General features: G+C 48.0%; 1 protein-coding gene across 12 annotated transcripts in view; it reads right to left on the minus strand.

Moving 5' to 3' along the window:
• The window catches only part of ADCK1 (aarF domain containing kinase 1), a 141572-nt gene that overhangs the window by 19981 nt on the left and 98002 nt on the right, over positions 1-23589 (minus strand). For all 12 annotated transcript variants that reach the window (XM_019518719.1, XM_019518717.1, XM_019518718.1 and 9 more), the window contains 3 exons: positions 20719-20877; positions 15924-16082; positions 11081-11197 (listed from right to left, as the gene is read on the minus strand). In XM_019518719.1, the coding sequence (XP_019374264.1) occupies positions 11081-11197; positions 15924-16082; positions 20719-20877 (435 nt within the window). The remainder of the gene's footprint in view (positions 1-11080; positions 11198-15923; positions 16083-20718; positions 20878-23589) is intronic.

The raw sequence follows: 23589 nt of genomic DNA on the forward strand, positions 1-23589 counted from the left end.
AGGGGACAGCAGGGCAGGCCCTATGAGGAGAGGCTACAGGACCTGAACCTGTTCAGCCTTCAAAAGAGAAGGCTGAGGGGGGATCTTGTGGCCTGTTATAAACTAGTCAGGGGGGATCAGCAGGAATCGGGGGAGTCACTGTTCCCCCGAGCACCGCCAGGAGTGACCAGGAATAACGGTCACAAGCTGGCAGAGGGTAGGTTTAGGCTAGATATCAGGATGCGCTACTTCACGGTCAGGTCAGCTAGGATCCAGAACCAACTTCCAAGAGAAGTGGTGCAGGCTCCTACCCTGGGGGTTCTTAAGAGGAGGTTAGATGAACACCTTGCTGGGGTCATTTGACCCCAGTACTATTTCCTGCCATGGCAGGGGGGTCGGACTACATGATCTACTCAGGTCCCTTCCAACCCTAGAAACTATGGCTTATGTAATTAATTGACACAGTACAAACTACAAGCCACAGCTATCTCAATGGAATCTGCAGTTGAGCTTTTGAGCTGTGCTAGCTAGTTATTTCCATTATAGCACACACTGTGAGCTTCCTGCCCATTTAAAACATCCATCGTTCACACAATCTGCTGACCAAGAGGTCTCCGGGGAGATGGGGACAGAACTTCCACTAGCATAAACAGGGTGGGTCCAAACGAAAGATTTCACATAAGAATAGTTGTATTTAGGGGGACATCTCTTTAATTGTGGGGGTCTATAAAATAACTTGCTTTAAACATTTCTGTTCTCCTCTATCTTCCTGCACCAAACATGCTATAAACAGCTTCAAAGTGCCTTGGATACATGTTTGCTCCATCCCAGGCTGCAAACACCCTGATGTCCTGACACAGGAACAGTTCCGTTTCCAAATGATCCCACTTTTAATCCTAGCACAACTACCCTGGCTTCATAATTCACAGCAAGCTCCTTCCCTTGCAACCAACCATTCTCCCTGTGCTTTACTCCTATCATCCAAATCCCAGTTGCATTCACATCCTAAGCTACACTCGCACATGAATAAGTAACTGTTCCACGGGCAGATATTTCAGTGTTTGCACTTGTCTTTAGAAATCAAAGCCTTCCCTGATTAAATGCCATTACAGTCCAGCGCTCGGACGGATCCAGAGAGATTAATGTGCTTTTGGGCAGCTTTAATGATAATCCTGCTACAGACAGCATTAAGTAAATGTCAGTAACCTGGTTTGAAGGGAGTTTTCACCTCAGGGATCCTTTCCATTTAGAGGAGAAAGGCTCAGCTTACTTTTCAAGGCTGCATTGCTACATAAGAGAAATCCTTCTTAGTGAAAGCTTTTCCCCCACACAGCTAAAAATGTTACAGATATGGTGTGGTGATGAGTGATATAGATATTATTAGACAGAAAGACAGATTAGGCAGATAGAAGAACAGACAAAGTTTCTATGGGATCAATGCCTCTTGTTGAAAGTCAGATCTCCTGATATTAAAGGTTGTATTCTCCACCACATAATTCTTCCAGGTTTTGCACTCCAAGATCCATACTGTTATTTTGCTGACAATCCATAGTAGCTGATTTTAAAAAAAAATAAAACCCTTCAGATGTGTAACTGAGCAGCTCAGAGGTATCTGCAGACATTTACCCAGCCAACACCAACACCAACACCAAATCCAGGCACAGAGCTTCAGTAACTGTCGATGCCAGACAGGCTGACAATGGCCTTGTGATTTTGTAACCTGCAGTGACAGAGTCTTCTGAGACGCCATCTTTTTGTTTGGTTTGGTTTTAAGTTTTAATTTTTGTTTGTTTCTGTTTTTGTTCATTTTTGTTCTTTATGGCAATGTTTTCCATTTTTTTAACAGGATTCATGATATTTTGGGGCTGGCTCCAAATCAGCCCACTCTGAGGTTCCACTGCAACATGGAACCTGAATGCCAAGATGTGGCAATGCAGCTCCCCCAGTGGCCTAAATAGGGAAGGATGCAATGAGCACCAAAATGGACTTTTCAAGCAAGTCTCCAACAGAAGCCCTTCCTCCAGCCAAAAGCTTCTGTGACTTAGAAAAAGTCTGGGAAGCTTGCTCTTTAAATTATCCTGTCACACCCTTGTCCCAAAAGAACACCAGGAAAACCTGCATTCGTTGAGACTCCAGCTTGACTGGAAGGAAGCAGTCCCGGAGAACGCACTAGAACACTTGTCCCCTGGGCTTTTTCAGACAGTTGTGCAGTCCCAAGCAGTGAGAAGGAAAATTAGGAAGCATCTGAACTTTAGAAGCATCTGGCCCCTACACAAACCATCTGGACTTTCCGAACCTGAGGGGAACTCTCTGCCTTAGGTCTTTGAGGAAACTTAGCTCCTAATCTGGATGCAAATTCCACTCTTGAACCCTGTTTCTCAGTCCCAGACCAACCCAACCAATCCAAACTCCCCAAAACTTGGACAGCGTTCCTTGATGTTCTCTTACCATCAGCCATGGAGCAAAGACCCAGTTCTAGGAGGAAGGAATCTGCATAAGACAACTCCTCAAAGGAAGAGAGAAGGCAGCTCATGCTGCTTTTAATTTATTGCCATGATTGGCTGTGTGTGTAAGTTCAAACTCACTAATGGAATGAGCTGGTCTCAGGTCCTAGTGGGCTGATAGTGTGATCCAGCTGTATTTGTCATGGCTGCTTAGGCCTTGTCTGGGAGCAGCTAGTGAGGTAGACAGTTGTATATTTCTACGGGCTATACCCACAACTCGCATGAAAATCTATGTTTCCCAAATGCTGCTAGGTCACTCTCTTTTCTCTTCTCTTCAGCAAGAAGATATATGTGCTGGCCTGCTAGCATACCAGGACTCCCACAATAAGTAGAGGGAAGCATTAGACTCCAGTTCTTAAAAAATGGTACCAAGTGGCTGGATTAGAGAGTCAGGCATGAAATACAAAGCCTTCTACGTCACGAATCCCAATACCACCTCAGGACAGAGCCAAGAAACAGGGTGCACTGGGGAAGGAGGATCAAGGAGCAATAGGATGCACAGTTTTCTGCCCCCTCTCAGTCTGAGGTGTGTCTAAGGTGCCTGTCACTTCAGGTTTTAAAAGTTGTAGCTTTTAAAGTATTTGATCATGTCAGACTTGGGTCAAAACCATTTTATCTGTTAGCTGTCCTGCAACCTCCGTGTGAAATGAATAGCTGTGTCTCAGACAAGCTCTTGGGGCCAGAGTTAGGGGCCAAAAGACCTTTAAAAATTAGGCTCTTATTACACATCATAAACCTCACACATACAGTTAGACCCTGAAATCACCAGCCTTAACAGGGATGGCAAAGGCTGAATGGACCACATGCCAGGAGGGAGCTACCTCACAGGAGCTGGGAGAAATCCTTCCCTCCAATTACTCATCCTGCACTTCTCAGAGGAGGAGAGCACAGGGAGGCCTTCGGTCTCCAGCACTGCCCATGTGCCACTTCTCCCCAGCACAAAGCCCTCTCAGAAGAGTGTGTTTAAACTGTGCCCCGTGGAACCCTGGGCTCCTGCGACAGTCCCTGGGGCTCTGCAAAGAGACTCGGGGCAATGCTGGAGCAGGCTGGAAGGCGGTGCTCTGCTATTGCCAAGCCAGATCACCTGGCTCCGTGTCAGCTTACGTGGCTTCGGGAGCCAGGGGTATGTGTTCTGCAGCAGCAGAAGTGATATGAAAGGGTTCGGTGATTTTAGGGAGTTTGGAAACCACTGCTCTAGAAAGAATTCACTGCACAGCAGCCCAGGTGCTGAGGAGCAGGCACCCACCGTGGCTCGCACAATGGGTAGGACAGGCAAGGATGGATCTCAGAGTTAATCACACTGAAATGTTTCCTAATTACGTTTCCGTGACTACAGCTGGCTGCTCTATTTTGAAGGGTGGTAGTGGCCAAGTGCGATTATGCAAATGATGGATACCAGGCTGCACAGTCCCCACTGGGGAGAGCTGAAGGGAAGCAGGCAGGTGACCTGCAGTGGCGGACTCTTTCAGCCCTCCCTGATTGTTCAGAGGTGGGGGAGCAGGCTTCAACCAACCTAGTGACCCAAATACGTGCAGCAAGCCCAAGGGCTTGAACTGCAGCTCTGATGCGAGTGTTACTCATGAGGTTCCACCGTCTCAGCTGACTAACAAATGTGTGCACCAGGGTTGGAGGGGAGCAGGGAGGGGGAGAGGAAAGGAAAGTGCAAGAGAGGGGCCATACTGCCACCTGCTGGTGAGAATCTGGGTAAAAAAGCCCCTTGAATAACAATGGCAGCCTGACTAGATGTCTTGCTGGGAAAATACAATGACCTCTACACTTGGCCTTGGCTTCTGGCTTGCTCACCACAGCACTGCCTCTATTTGCAGTGAAAAAGTCCACTTGGTTTTAATCCCAGCACTTCCCTGACTTAATTCCAAAAGAAGTGGTGGCAGCTGCCTGCCTCACTGCCCAAGGGACCTTGGGAAGATCACCACTGATTCCTGATGGGCCCAGAAGTAGAGGAAGAGGAAATTTACAGATCAGCTAAGGAAGAAGGTCAAGGACACAAAAGTGCTGGCCCCCATGTGCCAAAGGTTTTACTGAAAAATTGACACATTTTCTATATTCAGAGTGTATGAGATCTGGTGGCAGCTGTGAGGACACAGTCAACATCTTCACCTGAAGTGGGCTGACAAGCTCACAGGTCCCTTCCCGTGCTAGTTCTTTGGAACGTCTTTAATTGACGCTGTGTGAACTCTGCCATGGATAAAAAGGGAGGAGGGGGAGGAAGCATCCAGACTTCAGAGTCAGGCAGGTGGACGGATTAAGTACAATTGATTTTATGCCGTAGTTCTTTGATAGCTAGTCAACCAAGTGGTGCTTTGAGGCTCATCAATAGCGCACAGGGGAAAAGGCAGGCAGCACAGACTCAATCAACACTCACTGATTGGGAGGGGAGGGTTAACACATTGTTCAATGATTCAAAAACTTTCCCCCAAGCCTGGTCTCAGCTCCTGCAAGGGGTAATGTCTTTCTTTCCTACAGACTCTTTCAACCCTGACAAATCCAAAGTGCTTTACCAACTGCCCTCAAAGGAGAGAGGAGAAAGCAGAGGAAGGAAAAGGAGGGATATCCCAGTTTATAGATTTCATAGACATTAGGGCTGGAAGGGACCTCGGAAGATCATCAAGTCCAGCCCCTGTCCCAGGGGCAGGAAGTCAGCTGGGGTCACAGGATCCCAGCAAGATAAACATACAAATGTCTCTTAAAGGGGTCCAGAGTAGGTGTTTGCATCACCTCTGGCAGCAGTCTGTTCCAGGCGTTGGGGGCCTGTACTTCTGTACTCGGACAGTACAGAAGTTCTTTTTTACGTCCAGCCTGAAACGGTCTAGGAGGAGTTTGTGACCATTTGACCTTATCATCCCTTGGGGCGCTCTGGTTAACAGGTGTTCCCCTGATGTAGACCCCTTATATAGTTATAGGCAGCCACCAGGTCCCCCCTGAGCCTGCACTTTTCCAGGATGAACAGTCCCAAGGCTCTCAGCCTCTCGTCATAAGGTCTGTTTTCCTGACCTCTGATCATGCACGTGGCTCTCCTCTGGACTCTCTTGAGCTTCTCCACATCCTTTTTAAATTGTGGAGCCCAGAATTGGATGCTGTAGTCTTGGTGCACTCAGCCTCACCAAGGCCGAGTGCAGCAGGAGGATGACATCCTGGGATTTGCTTGAGAAGCATCTATGAATGCAAGCCAGAGTGCTGCTTGCTTTACCAGCTGCAACATCACATTGGTGGCTCATATTCATCTTGTGGTCAATCATGACCCCCAAGTCTCTTTCAGCCATGGTGCTAACAAGCGTAGCACTGCTGAGCCTATAAGTATGCTGCGGGTTTTTCTTCCCAAGGTTTTGAATGCCATCAGGTTTTTGCCCACCCATTTTCTAAGCCTGTCAAGGTCGGCCTGGATCACCCTCTTGTCCTCGGGTGTGGATGCTTTACCCCAAAGTTCGGCATCATCGGCGAACTTGGCCAGTCTGCTTCTGATACCAATGTCCATGTAATTAATGAAGATGTTAAAGAGTACAGCCCAAGGACAGAGCCTTGGGGGACCCCACTGGTCACAGCGCACCACGATGATTGACCACTCTCTGGGTCCGACCACAGAGCCAATTCCCCAGCCATCAGACTGTGATGTAGCCAAGGCCACAGTTGGCCAGTTTTTCTATGAGATGATCACGGGATACCAGATCAAAGGCTTTTTTAAAAACAACATATATGATGTCAATCTCTTCTCCCTTGTCCAGGTGATGTCACCTGGTTGTAGGAGGAGATGAGATTGGTCAGGCAAGACCTACCCACAACACACCCGTGCCAGCTGTCCTTCAGCCAGTTTGTCAAGAATGGTCTCTTTGATAATTTTTTCCAAGATCTTCCCCGGGATAGAGGTCAGGCTGATGGGCCTGTAGTTCCCCGGATCTGCTTTCCTTCCTGTGGCAGGGCATTGTGGGTGCCTGCCACTTTAAGAGCTCAGTCAAGCAGCCAGCAGGTGTTTGATTGCAGTGGCCATTTTAGATCTCTGGCCGCCTATATAAACAGAACAATTTGCTGCTGGCAGGCCACAAGGCTGCATGCAACATTTTGGAGGTAAGGGCAGGAGCTGTAGGGGATGGCTAGGAGGCTCCTGGTCCTGGGCACGACCTAAAACTGCACCCTGCCAGGAGTGGGTGGCCTGGTGGGGCTCTCAGTGGCGTGGGAGCCCCCAGGAAATGCCAGGCCAGTTACCACCCCCGTGAAAGGTGGGTCAGGGCGCCTTAATAACCCTAGTTCCCACAACCGGGTGGGTTACCCCTAATAGGGACAAGAGGGCAGACCCAAGACAGAGTGGGCTGGAGGCACAGAGGCCTGACTTAGAGTACCCTCAACTGGACAATGCTGGGGCCAGGACCAGGACAGTCAAAAGGGCCAGGGGTGCACCGCGAGGGACACCCGAAGCTGAAGGCCTGGGATTCCAACTGGCCTTGGAGGCGAGGCCAGGGCCTATGTGGCCAAAAGTCCCAGAGGGACCACACATGAGAGGGAAAATAGTTTCAGGGAGCGAGGCAGCCCTGAATGAGGGCAGGGTAGGCTGACTGAATGGAGAGATCTTAGAGGGGTCCTGATTTGAGGATTCTGGGGCCCAGTGTGGGGCTGGTGAGATTAACATCCATGGATGCCATCTGTGAGGCTTGGGCTGTAGTGTAGGGGAGGAACAGAGTTGCAGATAGCACCCCCTGGCATTGGGGCAAGAAATGGGCAGCCTCTCACCTAATTAACAACTTAATTAGATTATCATCAAGGCATGGCAGGCGAGAAGGTGGGTAGTTGGCCCAGAAACAGGTGGGCGGGGCATTGGTAGACTGGCCCCGAGAAGCCCCCCTGTTACACTCCCTTTCTTGAAGATAGGCACCACATTGGCCTTCTTCCAATCTTTGGGAACTTCACCTGAGCGCCATAAGTTCTCAAAAATCCATGCCAGTGGCTGAGCTATGGTGCCTGCAAGCTCCTTAAGTACCCTGGGGTGTAAACTGTCTGGGCCAGATGACTTGAAGGTGTCCAGCCTCTCAAGGTGTTCCTTCACATGGTCTACATTGATGAAGGGTAACAATTCTCCCTCACCCTGGCCATCCCATACTGTATTGAGCAGGGCCATCCTTTGGGGCTGGTGAAAAACCAATGCGAAAAACCCATTAAGCAGGTTGGCTTTTTCCTGGGCGTCAGTTGTCAATTGTCCCATATGGTTTACCAGGGATGCAACGTTACCCTTGCTTTTCCTCCAGCTCCCCACATATCTAAAAAAGGACTTTTTATTGTCCTTGATACGTGGAGCCAGCTGGAGTTCAGTTGCAGCCTTGGCTTTCCCGGTTCGCTCCCACCAGGTCCAGACCAGTGCAGAAAACTCCTTTGAGGTGGATCCAGTCTTCCATTTTTGAGAGGCCTTTCTTTTTAAAAACACAGGAGGGTCCACTAGTTCCCTGCAGAGCCAAGGGGGCTGCTGTGCCCTTTTGCTGCCTTTCCTCCAAGACGGAATAAACATTGTTTGTGCTTCCAGGATCGCTCCTTTGAGGAGCAACCACTCAACCTGAATTCCCCTCCCCATCAGGTCAAGGCTCCTGAGCTTATCAAAGTCAGCTTTTCTGAAGTCAAGGACTTCTGCATTGCTGACTGACTTGCCAGCTTTACAACGGATGGTGAAGGTGATCAGCTCATGGTCACTGTCTCCTAACTTCCCTTTGACCTTTAGGTCGCTGATTAAGTCATCCCCCATTGTCAATACCAGGTCGAGCACCGCTTTGCCTCTTGTTGGTCCATAGACTTCTTGAGTCAAATGGAGCTCATCCACACACGAGGAAGCTTTGCGTCTGTTCACATTTGGCCAAGTACTCTTCCCACGAGATGTCTGGGTAGTTGAAGTCTCCCATGACAACCATGCACCGGGAGTGTGCAGCCTCAGCCAGTTCTCTGGCAAATTCCTGGTCAAGCTGTTGATCCTGGCTAGGAGGTCTGTAGTAGACTCCCACTATTGTGTCCCCTGTGCCACATTCACCATGGATTTTAACCCAGAGGGTCTCCAGCAGTCCACCCTGGGTGCCAATATCAGTTTCCAGGGACGTGTAGCTTTCCTTGACACAGAAAGCTACACCCCCACCCCTTTTGTCCACATGATCTCTCCTGTACAAGGTATAGCCGTCTATACCTGTGGCCTAGTCATAGGTGAAGCCCCACCAGGTCTCTGTTATCCCTATGAGATCATAGTCATTCTTGTTTAGCAGGAGGACCAGTTCCTCCTGTTTATTCCCCAAGCTCCTGGCATTGGAGTGCAGTAATGCAAGTGTCCCATTGGGGGCCCTTGCCTTCCCTACACATCGTTCTGGGGCTGGGGTAGAGGTGGGTTCCCTTAAGTGCCTTAACCTGCTGGATTTGCAAGTTGCCCAGTGGGCTTGCTGTGGCAGTAGTCCCCCCATCCCCTGGCGGGCTTAGTTTAAAGCCTGGTCAAGCAGGTCAGCCAGTCTGACTGAGAAGAGCCTCCTCCCCAGCGCAGTGAGGTGGAGACAATCTCTTCCCAGCAGACCACTGCCTCTATCAAACCAAAGAGCAGACTACGATTGTGGAAGCTGAAGCCTTCACGATGACACCAGCGCCACAGTCTTTGGTTAACTACCTCAAACCTCCTCTTCCTCCTCAGCCCACAGCCCAAAACCGGGAGGATCAAGGAAAACACCCAACCCCTTAAGCCCCACTCCCAAAGCCCTGTAGCACTTCATGACCCGGTTGGGATTGCTCAGAGCCATGTCATTCATGCCCACATGGATAAGAAGCATAGGGTAGTGGTTGGTGAGCCGGATGAGTTTTGGGATCCTCTCAGCTACATCCCGGATACAGGCTCCCAGAAAGTGCAGACCTCCCGAACTAAGGGATTGGGGCAGCAGATTGCGCCCTCAGTCCCCCTCAGGAGGGAGTCTCCCACAACAACCACTCTACAAGTGGCTTTAGGGAGAGCAGGGATGGTAGCTGTGAGTAAGCCTGCAATGTCTGCGGCAGCTGGCAGCTCTGCAGGGTCTACTGGGGCTGCAAGAGGTTCATATCTGTTGCAAAGCTCCAGAGGGGAGGGGACCTTGGTACAGCGGGCCTTGGGGCTATTGACCACCTTGGTCCAACCCCCTGGCTGGACAGTATGGGAGATCCCCAAGTCCTCCCTTATCCTGGAAGGTGACCTTGGTCTACCCTCAGACTCCAGGGGGTGAAGGGCCTGGCAGTAGGAGTCTATCTCCCGCTTGTCATCCCTGATGGCATGTAATCTCTGGACTGCGGCCTTGAGCTCCTCTATCTGGTGCCCTAGAGACTCCAAAGTAGAGCAAATCTCACAAGGGGAGGTGGCCATGCTCCCGGTCGCATGTGCCTGGAAACGTGCCAGGCAGCCCCTGCAGCCAAGAGCCAGAGGCTCCATCTGCATGGAGCCTGGAACCATGGGTTTCATCTGGGTAGACACCTCTGAGGTGCCAGAGGTGGAAGCCTCAGACTGAGGGGACCCTCGGGGTGCAGCATGTGCCCATCCGCATTGTGCCACCGGTAGTCTGGCTACTGATGGGACTACCTTCCCTAGGGCTCACTGGCAGGGCTTTGGGCCCTCCCACTTACCCTCCTGGATGGCCTACTTTCCCCTGTGGAAACACCTGCAACTTCGCAGATGGATCTGGGACTCAAGGATTGGACTCTTAAGTAACCTCAAGGCCCATCAATGAGCCATGGTAGGGATCATGCTTGAGCTGAGGGATTGCTGATGACCAGCTTTATACCCCACACAGGAATTACTCAACCACCAGTGAAATGCAGTCACCTCTGGAATGAAATATTCCTGCTGTCTGACTGAGTACAGAAACATTACATACCGATTTAGAAAAGAAAACAAAGGAAAACAATACCCAATAGCAACTACAGAGAGGGACAGGGCAGGAGCTTAAGGAAAGCAGAATATAAGCTCCATAGCTGGAATGTGGGTCAGCAAACTGAGGTTGACATTATGATTTTTTCAAATTAATTAATAACCAGAGTCAGTTATAATCTCTGTTTTACTTCTCACCACATAGGGACTCTAGGATCTTGTTAGGGATGGAAGTGAAACTCCCAGTAATGTTGGGATTTTAGATCTAAAGTGACACTTTCCTAAAGCACACAGCTAAAATCCTGACAAAACACAAAGGAAAGAGAGAGGTGGCTACAAAATGTCCAGAGCTGAGACTGTTTCCACAATAAAAGGAACTACAATCATGGAAAAAACTAAGAGTCCATTTAGCATCTGAGCATTCTGATCAGTCCTGCTTCCTACAGCAGACCACCCCAAGTACTGGAGATGTGAACTCCCTTTGCTCAATCCGTGCACCTCAACATCCTGCAGGATACACGAGCTGAAGATAACCTTCCTGACCCCTCCTTCCATCTGTTGTCTTTCTGTTTTAGAGGCATCGCTGCAGATGTTCTATTTATGTGTATGGGTGTGTGTGACATCATTTTTGGCTTTTCATGAACTAGCAACCTTAGTGCCACAATGTCTATTATCATCACCATTCCCATCTCTCTACAACACCCTCAGTGCCCAACTTGAGAGATGGGTAGGAAGATGTTACCTCATTAACATCAATGCCATTCCTCTCCATGTAGGCCCTATCATTCACCTGCCCACCTTCCATGAATTCCATGAAGAGGACACGCCTTGTCGACAACTCCCAGAAGATCCTGGGGACCTGTCATAGGACAAAAAGGAATGTTAGGCCAAACCAATGGATGATGGCAGAGAGTGGGGGTGGCATGCACCATGCAAGACAGGAGTGTCAAACTTAACCTGGTGCCATAGGCCAAATGAGTGCCACAGGACCAGTCCATGGGTCAGATGGACAGTGTATAGCTGGCCCTGTGGGCTGGATCTAGCACATGCAGTGCTCACTCTGGCCAGTCTGGGACTGCACTGAACACACACCCATGTGAGGCCAGTCTGGGACTTACATAGTGCCCATTCCAATGAGCCCAGGACTTAAAATGCACACGAAGCTTGCCCTGGATTGGCCAGGGGATATCACATGCAGTACAGGTCCTGAACCAGCTGGGGCAGGCACCGTATACTTCGTGTGTCCCATACCAGGTGTGGTGGGCAACGCATATAGTGTGTGCCCTGAGTCAGCTGGAATTAGTGCCACGTGTGGTACATGTCCAGAACCCTGCACATGGGGCTGGTCTGGCACATGCCATGTGTGGCAAGTGGGTCAACTCCTGGGGCAGCACTTCAGGCTGGATGATAGGGCTTCATGGGCCATAGCCAGCTCACAGATTATATCTTCGACACCCTTGATGCAGAAAAAGAGACAAAGGAATTTCCCAGCAGAGGTAAAAAGGAGCCTGTATTTTCTTCCTGCTCAAAACAAGGGAGGCCACCAAATCCACCCACATGGCTGCCTTTCCTTAGCTGCTTTAGCTACCTTTATCACTGGTGAAAAGTACTGAAGGCAGCCATTCCCTACATGGAACAGTGACAACCTGGGCAGAAGCCATGCATAGAGATACAGTACCAGGCACCTTAGGACATACAGAATGCTCTTAGCAGCATCTGCTCAAGTCCACATTTAACACCCAAAGCTACAAGGTGCCAACATCCACTGATGTTAATGGGCATTGTTAAATTCTCAGACCCTCTCAAAAGCTGGTCACATTACCTACTGCACTTCACTAAGTCACCTGGTCAGTTAACTCAAGCAGGAACCAAGCCTCTTTTTGGTTGGCCATAACGCAGACTTGCACAGCTCCGCATATGATAAATAATCACATCATAATTTGTATCTCAGCAGCGCTGTCTGGAACACAAATGTATCCAGGCTGACAAGCCGCTCACACGGCCATCAGCAACTGAACAGGGAGTAAAATCAAGCATCACAAATAAGGGGTTTGTCACAGAAACCCTGGGAGACCCTTAAGTATCTTGTTACAAATGTGACACTCCTACAAGTGTAAAATACCAACGCGCTTTCTGTTCATTCTGCAGCAAATCAGTTTGAGTGATTTACAAGGAAGCTGAATAACTGGCCCCAGTTTTATATGGTGAGTCAGTGACTCAGCAAATAAGGAGTCTTAAACTAGTGTATCCTTCCTTTCAAAAAACTACCAGCTAGTGCTTCTCCCAAATTATTTGCAGGCTGAAACTCCCACAGGTACTAGATCTGCTAGTGATCCTTTTAGGAAGAAGTTCACATTACAGAACCCCTTGGTAGCAAAGATAAGCAGTAGCCTCCTTAGCTGTCCCAAGGTGTTTGCTGTATCATATGCGGTGGACTCACCAACTCCCCTATTGCAAAGCAAGGGCCCTGAATTCAGAGCCTGGGAGAGGAAAGAATTCCTAGGTCACTCATATGACTGTGGTCAAGGGAACTAGCCCTGCCACTGTGGCTCAGCACAGTTCCTAAGAAGGCTGCACTTGTTTCGTAACTTCAGTTCCTGAGGGGCAACATGCAGTAGAAGTACTTCAGCCCTCACGAGGAACCCACTGCAAATGCAGTTCTCACCTCCCTCACAGCAACAGATACCTCTCTATTATGACCCACAGCTTCCTGTTATTCTAACCCTAGGCCCAACATTCTTATGAAGTCCCTTGATCTGGTCCTATAATGTGCCTGCTATCCTAGGACAGGACCTCTGCCCAGTGCAATTCTAATGCCCCTGCATCCTACTGTACAACCACTCCCTATATGTTTCATGCTACCTGTATAGTCCACTAGGAAAGGCAAGTGCAGTTACTCTCAATCCACTCCCCATCCCTGAGTCCATCTGGATTTTTATTATTTTGAAACTTGACAGGAGATTAAAAGACCCAGAGCCCCTCCACACAGACTCCAAAACTAACAGACCCCACAACGTTCTCCCCAGCCTCTGCCCATCAGCTCCTAAACCCACTGATCCCAGTAGCCTTAGATCACTTCAACCTGGCCCTGACATTCATCCCCATCTCAGGATTTACAGGGGCAGGTTTTAGGGCTTATTAAGCCCTGTACAAGCACTCAGAGACAACTCCCTAGCCAAGAGTCAAATTCTTTGGCGAATTTTTAATTACTCACAGATGTTTGGCTGTAATGTCAGTGCATGGAAACAATTTATCTCTGGTTTTAAAAGCTCAACTGGGTTCACAGCACAAAATCCACTTCCCAGCTTTGCTGCATGTTTAGGAAAATTAATGATATAGAAGCCCAATTCTTCTGTTGCCTTTGGGGTGATGAACACGTCTCAGAATTGGCAGGTCAGACAGGAGGATCCATTATTTAGCCATCTCAAAGCCATTTGTTATTGTTACACATATCGATATCATGACAGCTCTTTAACCCAGCAAGGACGTGATTGGCTGTCTCCATGGGGATTTACTTCACAGTATCCTGGTTACAGCAGCAACGGACACAGCTCTCCAAGGTGCATCTCTTTTGATAAGCAACCACTCAGCAGATTCATCAGCCTTTGGCCTCCTGCTGTCCTGATAGTCAGGTGGGTCATAACTGTTTGTATTTACGGAAGGGCTGGCCCATGGTGCCATTGAGTTCCAAAGGACTATTCCATGACCAAAGCTGAAAGATAAGTGACCATAACACTGGCCAGGAGGAGGCAGAAAGGAGACAAGATTTATGAAATCTGATGAAAAATCATATGGCCTCAGATATCCATTATTTTCACCTTAGGATTTTTGTACAAATAGGGGGTGAAAGCATCATGCCAATGTGTGCATCCTTATGCATGTCTGTAACCAAGTGCAAGTGCATTTGTCTGTAGCACTGGTGTGTACGTAAATGTATTTGCGTGTCAGTGATTGCATGCAACTTAGTGTGTTTGTGATGGGAGGGGTATGCACATCTGTGTGCATGGCTTAGTGGGTCCACAGGAAACTAGTTCATATCCAGAAGTATTTCACTGAAAGAGCCCCATGCATGTGTCTAGAGTACCTATATAGTGATGTGTTGGAGAGAACTAGGGTGTATATGGATAAGCACGTCAGTGTTGGGGGAGAAGTATGTGTATGTTTGTCCATCTTTATATAAGGTGACCTGGCTGGGTGCACAGGGAAGCTGTGCATTTGCCGTTGGATGCTCACACATACAAGTTTTACATGTCTATGTATCAGGTGAAGAGGGTATTTGTATGCAGAGGTTTCAGAGAAAATGCCCTTCCTCCTACCATGATATGTATGAGCTCCCTCACTGAATATGGCTGACTTCATTAGCTTCAGTCCAGCTCTTCTGCTTTATCGCCATTTCCTCCTCTTGCTTCTGAGGAAACCCAGAAAAGAAGCCACCTGGCCACTCAGCAGCTAATGGCTAATGCACACACCTCATGGCAATGCAAGGACCTGATGGAATCCCTCTCTCTGACTCGGCTAACTGTGTAACAGCTGAGTTGGAGAAATAACAAACAACAGGATAGCAAGCCAAGTATCCTCACACTACTAGTTCTGATCTAGCAGAGGGTGACCCTGCCAGAAAGCTGTTATTTTCTGCCAGCTGGCGAGTGGCTTACAGTATAGAAAGGAGTCAGGGTGGACAGGGAGGTGGGTTTCAGCTCAGTCCCTGAACAGTCTCAGCAGAGGCCTAGGACTAGATAGCACATGGAGACTAAACTTCTTTTTCACTCCACCTCTTTTCTCCAGGTCACAGATGAGGCAAATGCATAGACCTAGACTAGTGGTGCTCAACCTTTTGGCCAGCAGGCCAAACAGGCTGTGCCTAGTACCTCTGTGGGCCAGATCCAGCCAGTAGACCCAATCCAGTGCTCAGGGCAGGTACAGCAAAGCCCCATCCAGCTGCCCAGAGTGCGGCAGGGCAGCCCAAACTTGACCCAGCCGTGTGGGAAAAGGGGGCTTGCACTGGCCCCAACACAGCAGTGAACCAGCTCCACAGGGGGAGAAGGCATAGCCCAACCCCACAGGAGGGCAGGAGGAAAAGTGCCAGCCCTATGCAGGTAGAAGGGGGTGTGCCCCACAGGAGGAAAAGGGCATGGACTGGCCCTAACCTGGCCGAGCAGAGGAGAGGGGGTGTGGCCTGGCCCCAACCTGACCATGCTGGGAGAGTGTCATGGTCTGGCTCCAACCCACCATGCGGGGCTTGAGATTTTGGCAGCAGGAAGTTATGGCAGTATTAACTAACACTCCCCCCCACCACCACATTTCCTGACCACTGGGGGGCCCCACAGGCCATATTTGGTCTACAGGCTGGAGGTTGAGCATGCTGGCTTAGACTGTCCCTGATCTCAGGGGAAAAAAAAGAGCGTTTTTGCTTCCAGGGCTACTGATTCAGTACCACCATTGGTATTATATTCACTTTACCACATGAGATATTTTTCTGCAGATCATCATCCTCCCCCATGAAGCTGCTGTGCCATTGCTCGTTCCTACCCATACATGCATACACACACACACGGTCACATGTGGACATGCCTGCAGCTTCCTACCTTCAGGAAGTCAAAATGTTTGAGCATGTGAGCCACCTGTTCAGCATTCCTGCCCTCGTTGAGGAAGTCTAGCTCTAGAGGCAAATTCTTCTTAGCTTCTTCCACCAGCCACATGAACTCAAAGTCTGGGAAGATCTGCTTCACAATCAGGAGAAGAACCTAAAGTCAAGGAAAGAGTTGATCAGCTGCATCATAGCTCCTGAACCACTCTTCAGGTGTGGCTATAATGCTATACAGCAATCTCCAGTCCTCACACGCTGACCCAGCCCATGTCCTCTCCAATTAACAGCCCCTTCCCTCCTACCTGAGGCTGAGTACAAGAACAGAAAAGCCATGCTGGCCAGGCCCAGCAGACCCAGTATCTTGGTTCTGACCATACTATAGCAGATGCTTTAGAGGAAGAGTATAAGAAACACATGTAGAGTAATCTATCCTATTATATTCTTCTAGTCACAAGCAGTCATGGGCTTAGGGATGTCCTGAGGTTGAGGTACCATGCCTGACAGTAATATTCAATAGCACCTGGTAGAACTATGATCAGTAAATCCATCTATTCCATTTTGGAGCCCAGTTATGCTACTGGTCTCTATGATATCTTATGGCAATGAGTTCCGCGGGTTATTTATTGTATAAAAAGTACTTCCCTTTTTTAATTTTTAATTTACCACCTGTATTATGAGAGAGTAAATAACAGCTTCCCCCTTCATTTCTTCCATATCACTCACGATTTCATAGACCTCTATCTCACATACCCTCAGCCACCTCTTGTCTGAGCTAGGGAGTCTTAATCTTTTCAGCTATTTTACAACCCTGATCACCTTTGCTTCCTTTCTCCATCCCCTTTTTAGTTTTAAAGGATCTTTTCTGAGATGGGGTGACCAGAACTGTATGCAGTATAAGCCAGAGAGTGTCCCAGAACTTAAGTGGCATCTCTTCACACACCAACCCTGAGTACATTCACTACTGACCCCCAATCTGCCCTTGTCATCCTCAGGACAATCTTATTTTGATGGGACCAGCTCAAGTCCCATAATTCTAAAAATACCCTTAAAGCTAATGCATTACCAGGCTGCAAGCTAGAGATGCAGTGGTTTATTTCTGGAATACAAGGTCTGGCCTGCTACATCCCCATTAGCTCTGACCAGTATGTGGTCTGTGATGTTGGAGGCAGAACTGCACTGAAGGGAAACGGTGGGAGTCCCATCACCTGGAGCACTTGAAACTCAGCAAAGCAAGGCCCGGAAGGAGAGGCTGTGTGGTGTGACTGCACTGGCTTCTGAAGCAGACAGGCCAAGTGACCCATAAGGTCATTTTTGAATCTTTAATTCTTGCAGTTTGATGAGTCACTGTTCAGTTTCATTTTAATGGGCTTCAGTTAATGTTGAACAGAAAGCTCTAAAATAAGGCCTGTCACCTTTATATTACTCCTTACACTGCTAAGCAAGAACTTTGCTGACACAGGAAAATGCTGCTGGACAGTTCAGAAATGAAGGCCAGTTTTAGCTACAGGTAGTAATCTATAGCTCTTTTAAAAAAACAAAAAAACCTACAAGGGTTTGGTAACCAGCAGCCCCAAGATCACAGTCAGAGCCACCTCGGCAATCCTAAAGTTTGCACTTTTTTTCAGCTTTGAGCTGAACACTGCAATGCCAACTAAGGAAATTGGCTACCCAGGTGCCCTTGCACAGACAAGTGCAAGGTGATGCACCTGGGGAGGAACAACCAGCACCATACCTACAGGTTGGGGAACTCCCCTCTTGTCAGCACAGAGGCAGAAAAGGATCTTGGAGTCATCATTGTTTGCAGGAATGTTTAATAAAAAATGAGACCAGAAAAAAGGGATCCAAAAAGATATGTGATGGACAGCCTATGTTAGAGACAATCCAGAGTGGCCCTGAAATTCCATTTGGTGACACAATTCAGCAAAGAACTCTTATTTAGATTCTGTTAAGGGACACTGACACCCTAAAACTCAAGTAGGCAGCCGTATCCTCAGCCAGTGTAAATCACCACAGCTTCACTGGCTTCAATGGCCAAGAGCCAATTTACCTCACCTAAAATAATCATTCCCTAAAGCTCCATAAGAATCATAAAATAGTAGAGAGTAGAGGAATTGAATTGAATTCAGTTTCCCCTCCACAAAGAACTGGAATATGAAAACAGGCTCATCTGTGCCAGTTTCTAGAGCATTTCACTTCCTGGCTCAGCACTGTTGAGTCAGGATTTCCTGGACATCAGTGGGAATGTTTGAAGCACACAGAAACACAGGTACCATGTAAAACAAAAATAGTCATAAACTGCCACTGCTCCTTCTCAACTGTGTGAAAACATTTACTCCCCACCCCATCTCAATTTCTCTTATTTAAATGTCAATCCTAAGCCCAGCATCCCTTTAAAAATGTAATCACCAGGTTCCAGCTACTATTGAATGATTTTCTCCTGTTATGTCTGGAGGCATAAATCCTTTCAAATTTATGTCACTCAAATGAAATGGAACCAGCGATCTTCATGACCATATGCACAAACTTCCCAGGACTGCAGGATTATTGCATTGGGGGTTGTTATCAGGACATTGATACATTGCTTTCTACTTTTCTAAATAATGCTTTGAGTTTATTTAATGACTAAAACATTAGCAGAGACATACTGAATAGCAATTTGATTTGTCCCTTTTTGGAACTCGTTTAGAGTATTGTCCTGAAATAGGGATGGATGTATGGCAAGCAGTGTATTCTCTCTGCAGATTTATTGGGTAGAGTCCTGATTTTTAGAGTCTTTGCTCTGATACTATGGAACCTACAAATAAATGCAGTGAAGTTGGGAATTTTCCATGTAGCTTCTCTCATTCAGATTTTTCCCAAGTATAAAAGACTGTATCAATCAATACTTAAATGTAATCTCTTACCTACTTGCAAAGTCTGCATAATTCTTAAAGGGCCAGACATGTAAATCCAAAAAGAATCCCCACAAAACAGCATGCACAAGTGACCCTACAATAATAAGTCAATATGTGCAAACCCAGCACCCACAAGAGACCCTTCAAAACTAAGGCAGGACATGCAGCATGCATGAGCAACCCTACTACAACATTACAGCATGTACGTAACAGATGTTTGCTAGTATCCCTACTACAACAAACCAGAGCCTAGGAAAAGGGAGGAAAAATAATATACAGCAAGAAGATAGATTGTTTTAACTTCAAGCTTCCCAAGAGAATTAATCTAAAAATGGAGAAGAAAGAATCATTGTAAAATTACTTTCTTAAATATCTAATAGAACAACAAGCAAATAGAAATCCAAGCCAGAGATTCACAGCTACACACTAGACCAGGGGTAGGCAAAATGCAGCCCGCCAGGCCATTCTATCCAGCCTGCAGGACCCCTAAAAAATTTTAAAATTAATATGCAACTGCCCTGGGCTGCCTGTCACGCGGCCCTCAATGGCTTGCTAAAACTCAGTAAGTGGCCCTCTGCCCAAAATAATTGCCCACCCCTGCACTAGACTCTGCCAATAACACTATGTGAAAAGAGAGAAAATGCTTTAGGTCTCTGGGCCCTGGCTCCTTCATAGATGATTCTCTTCTTGTCCTAATTCCTACTTCTTCATCTTCCTTGTTCTTCCACCCTCCTTGAGTCTATTCAGTCTCTGTTATGTATGTGGTCCTCAGCTTAAGTGAAAAATACCATAACTCGCCTAGTAATCTTTGTGCAGCTCACTGCACACAAAGACCAGTGTAAGCAGAGAGATGGTACAACTAGTGTACAATTAGTCAATAAGGCGTAAGTTTTCCATGCAATTTTTACAGCCCTGATTGTAAGGAAACCTGCAGGCCAAGCCAGTCTGATCCCACAAGGGGCACTAACCTTCTCCTTGCACTTTAGCTACAGCAACTCACTGCTTCTCAGCCTCCCTAGGTCCTTGCTCCCCTCTAGGCTCTTGCCTATGCAGGAGGCCACAGGCACACTGGAAAACACAACCTCTTCAGCCCCACTCAGATAAGTCCATCACTCCGCACAGGTATCAGAATACAATCACCATGTGTCCTCTAGGAGTCCCAAAGTTAACCAGAGTTTGACCAGCATAAAGACTTCAGGATTTGGCCCCTGGTTTCTGAAACCCTTTATGACGCATGTTCCTAAACAGAGTTGTGATTTCAAGTGGAGTCTTGGCAGCTCTATGGAGCCCTAATTTCCCTGAATCCACAATTACCCCATGTGCCCTCAATTAACTGGGAGCTGCGTTTTATCATGCCACCATCATAGCTTTCCTGCACCCTAAATACTCTGAGGTAAATAAAAGCTAAATTTAGCCCTGTTTTGTCCAGAGGTAAGCTGTGCCTCAATTAAGTCTTTACAGGAAAGTACTTGAGGGCACAAGAGCAGCTGTCACAGACCACATGAGCTGTGGTAATGCCCAGCCCCTACTAACTGTTAGCACATAACTGGTTACCATTGGTCTGTAAGTTCTGCCCCCTATTATTTAAGGGCACTAGACTTTCTCCCTCCGCCTTCCTTCTTTCTCTCCTCTCTGCTCATCCAGCACTAGGTTCCAGTCTCTCCATCCAAGCAATCTCTCCTTTGCTGCAGCCCTCATTGATTTTTTGTTTTATTTTTGCAAACCTCTAACCACATCATTTATCTCTGTAGAGCATTTCAGGGGAACAAACCCAAGTCAGTATCCCAGACCCACCTGGGTATCAGTGTTGATATGCCTGCAAATACCACAAGCGAATTTGGCCCACCTACTTTGCATGGGAAGTTCTCTGCAAGTCAAAGGTGCATTGCCTTGTTTTACCTCCATCAGCAAAATATCCTTGGAGCTTTGAGCCTGAACCTTCGGGTGCTGGACTTTCACTGCTACTGTCCTCCCATCCTGCAGCACTGCCTTGTGGACCTGGGCCAGGGATGCTGCTCCCAATGGAGTGTCCTCAAAACTCACAAACAGCTCTTTAATCTGCCAGGAGAAAAGAAAAAGCAGTTGCAAGGTTCACTAAGACAGTATCACCAGGAAACCTCCCAGAGACTGAAGTCCTCTGTCCAGAGAACAGGAACAGCAGGGCAAAGACTGTGCAAGCTTCTCCCTTCCAGTGCACCCCTGGGCTCACACCTGACCTGGGGGGACTCCACCAAAGCCTATTTAGTCCTTGACCTCTTTGAGGAGACTGCCAAGAAGGCCAGGGATGGGGACAATTATGGGATGGACATCTGTGCCACTAGGACTTGAACTGGCAAGTGTCTGTCCATTTCACACAAGACACAGAACAGCCAAAAGGTAGTAATGGCTTTTGGCACTAGCGATCCCACTGCCAGAGCTTCTGCTGTACCAAGCACAGGGGCATGAGTTACATTGGGCACAGAAGCTGATTTTCTTTCTCTTTACATATAATTCTATATTTTTATTTAATATTACATATCATATCATCACATCCTGAATACCTGACAGCGCATATTCCTCTGGTGCTTACATTACAGGAGCAATATCATCCAGCTAACATGGTTAAAGCTGGCTATGTCAGCATGTGTTATGAATTTGTGGCTGAGGACTAGATCAGCCAGTGGGTTATTGAACTACTGTTTGCATCTCTATAGACCTGCGTTTCAAAATCTTTTTAGTGTAATGGGCGATTCCTTGGAGGGCATTTGCTCACTCACAAAATTAAGATGATTGACAGTCTCAACTCAGGAAAGGCCCACAACTGGGGATGGCAGAGCATTTTGTGAGACAGAATGGGGGGAGGGAGCAGGGGAGGATTAGCAGCACTGTGTCTGAGGCCTAGGACAGCAGAATGGGATGTAAGTTAGGAATGAGTGTTGTGGGGGTGGAGGCAGGGTGATGGGAAACCCAAGTGGGCGACAAGACACTGTCTTCGTTCAGGAGTTAAAGACACAAGCAGAACTGGGAAAGAAGCATTTGCCCAGCCCTCCCCTCCAGCATGCTCAGCTCTAGCTAACACGAACAGTTGAAGAGCATGTAATTTATGCAAAAGAAAAAGAGTGCCAGTGCATTTTTATAACCTGCTTTTTAAAAGGTAATTAAAGAGGGGAGCTGCAGCAAGCTAGTAATTAAATATGAATAAAGCCCTTCCAAATGGAGTCTTCATGCAAAGTGTTAAACGGGTGTTCTTTATGCTGATGGCAAGAGGGAGAAGAACACTATCCCGGAAGCAGCCTGTTCCTTGACGCAGCTGCTGAGAAACGCACTCCCCACTCTTTTCTTTCATGACCCCTTCCCCTTCCCCCACCACCTCTTCTACACAACCATTACTAGAAACAAACTGGAGCATTTGCAGCAATTAGATTGAAACGGAGCCTCTGCTGCCTCCAGTGATTCACTAGGAAGGCACCTTTTATTTATTTATTTTATTCCATTTGGTCCTGGCGGCAAAATCAATTAAGTAAAACAACTGCATTTAAAAACAACTAGTTATGTGTTTTTTAATTACAGTGGGCCCATGATTCAAACCTATCGACATTCTTGTCTGGAGAAAGAAAAAATCAAGTTTATTTTTCCTTCTTCCTTTCTTCCAATTTACTAGGTTTTCAGATTCTGGCTTCAGATTATTTTAAAGAAACAAAGACCTGTGAGGGCCATCGGGTTTCTCAGGGGAAGATGTAGTTGTGAGAGGAGGCCTTTTACTTGTACATGGAGCATATCTGTCAGATGAAGAGTGAACCGGCTGAGGAGAAAAGTATCAAGATGGCCACAAACACCCTGGTCTGGGAAGTGCCTGAAGCAAGATGGACAAAATGCAAACACAGAATTTGACCTGTGCTTGATCTGACTGACTACAGGGTCATCTAGTCCAGTACTGTGCTTCCTGCTATTACATAGCATCTCAGTGGGACACATAGTCCAGTACCCCACTTCCAGGCATACCAGACAAGCTCTTTGCTCCATCTGACGAAGAAGCCTAATCCAGTGGTTATAGCACAGGACAAGGAGTCGAGTGTTGAGGTATATTCACAGCTGTATGGTATGGGATAGGTTGGTAGTGGCTCCACACAGATTTTGGCAGCCCTGTGATTCTGCAGAAGGGGTAGAAAATTATTTGGGCTAGAGGGCCACTTAAGGAGCTCTGGTGAGCTGCTGAAGGCTGGGGAAAGAGGAGAGGTGCTGACCTGGTCTTGCCCCCGTCATAGCTGTTTACACAGCCCAGCACAGCAAGGGGTGGCAGGGGGTGGGCCAGGGAGATGCCAATTGATCATATCCAGCCCTGTCCACCCCACAACCACCACCAGAGGTGCCAGATGGTGTGGGCAGGTAGGGTCTCCATGGAAACCACCCTGGGACCCCCACAGACAGGGTGCATGCAGGCGGGAGATGGGATGGGGCTGCAGGCAGGTGGGGAGCAGTATCCGGGAATGGGGCCAGGACCAGGACCTGAGTCAGGGCCAGAGTCACAACCCACTCCCCACACATCCCTATGGCAGTGGGTGTGGGGCAGACGGGCTGGGGTGCCCGTGCAGCAGGGCTGGGTTTGGTGGCAGAAATACTAACAGTGGCAGCCAGACTGTGAGGGCAACCCACCAATGTGGGGGCTGCCAGGAAACTGCACCCAGCCACCGTGCCACACCCACCCCATCCCTGCACCACCTATCCCTGCAGACTACAGCTCTCCTTATGCCCGAGAGCCATATGCAGAAACAGGGCAGGCTGTGCTCTGCG

Source organism: Gavialis gangeticus, unplaced genomic scaffold (assembly GCF_001723915.1).
Source record: "Gavialis gangeticus isolate Ggan-Ray unplaced genomic scaffold, GavGan_comp1, whole genome shotgun sequence".
Lineage (NCBI taxonomy): Eukaryota > Metazoa > Chordata > Crocodylia > Gavialidae > Gavialis > Gavialis gangeticus.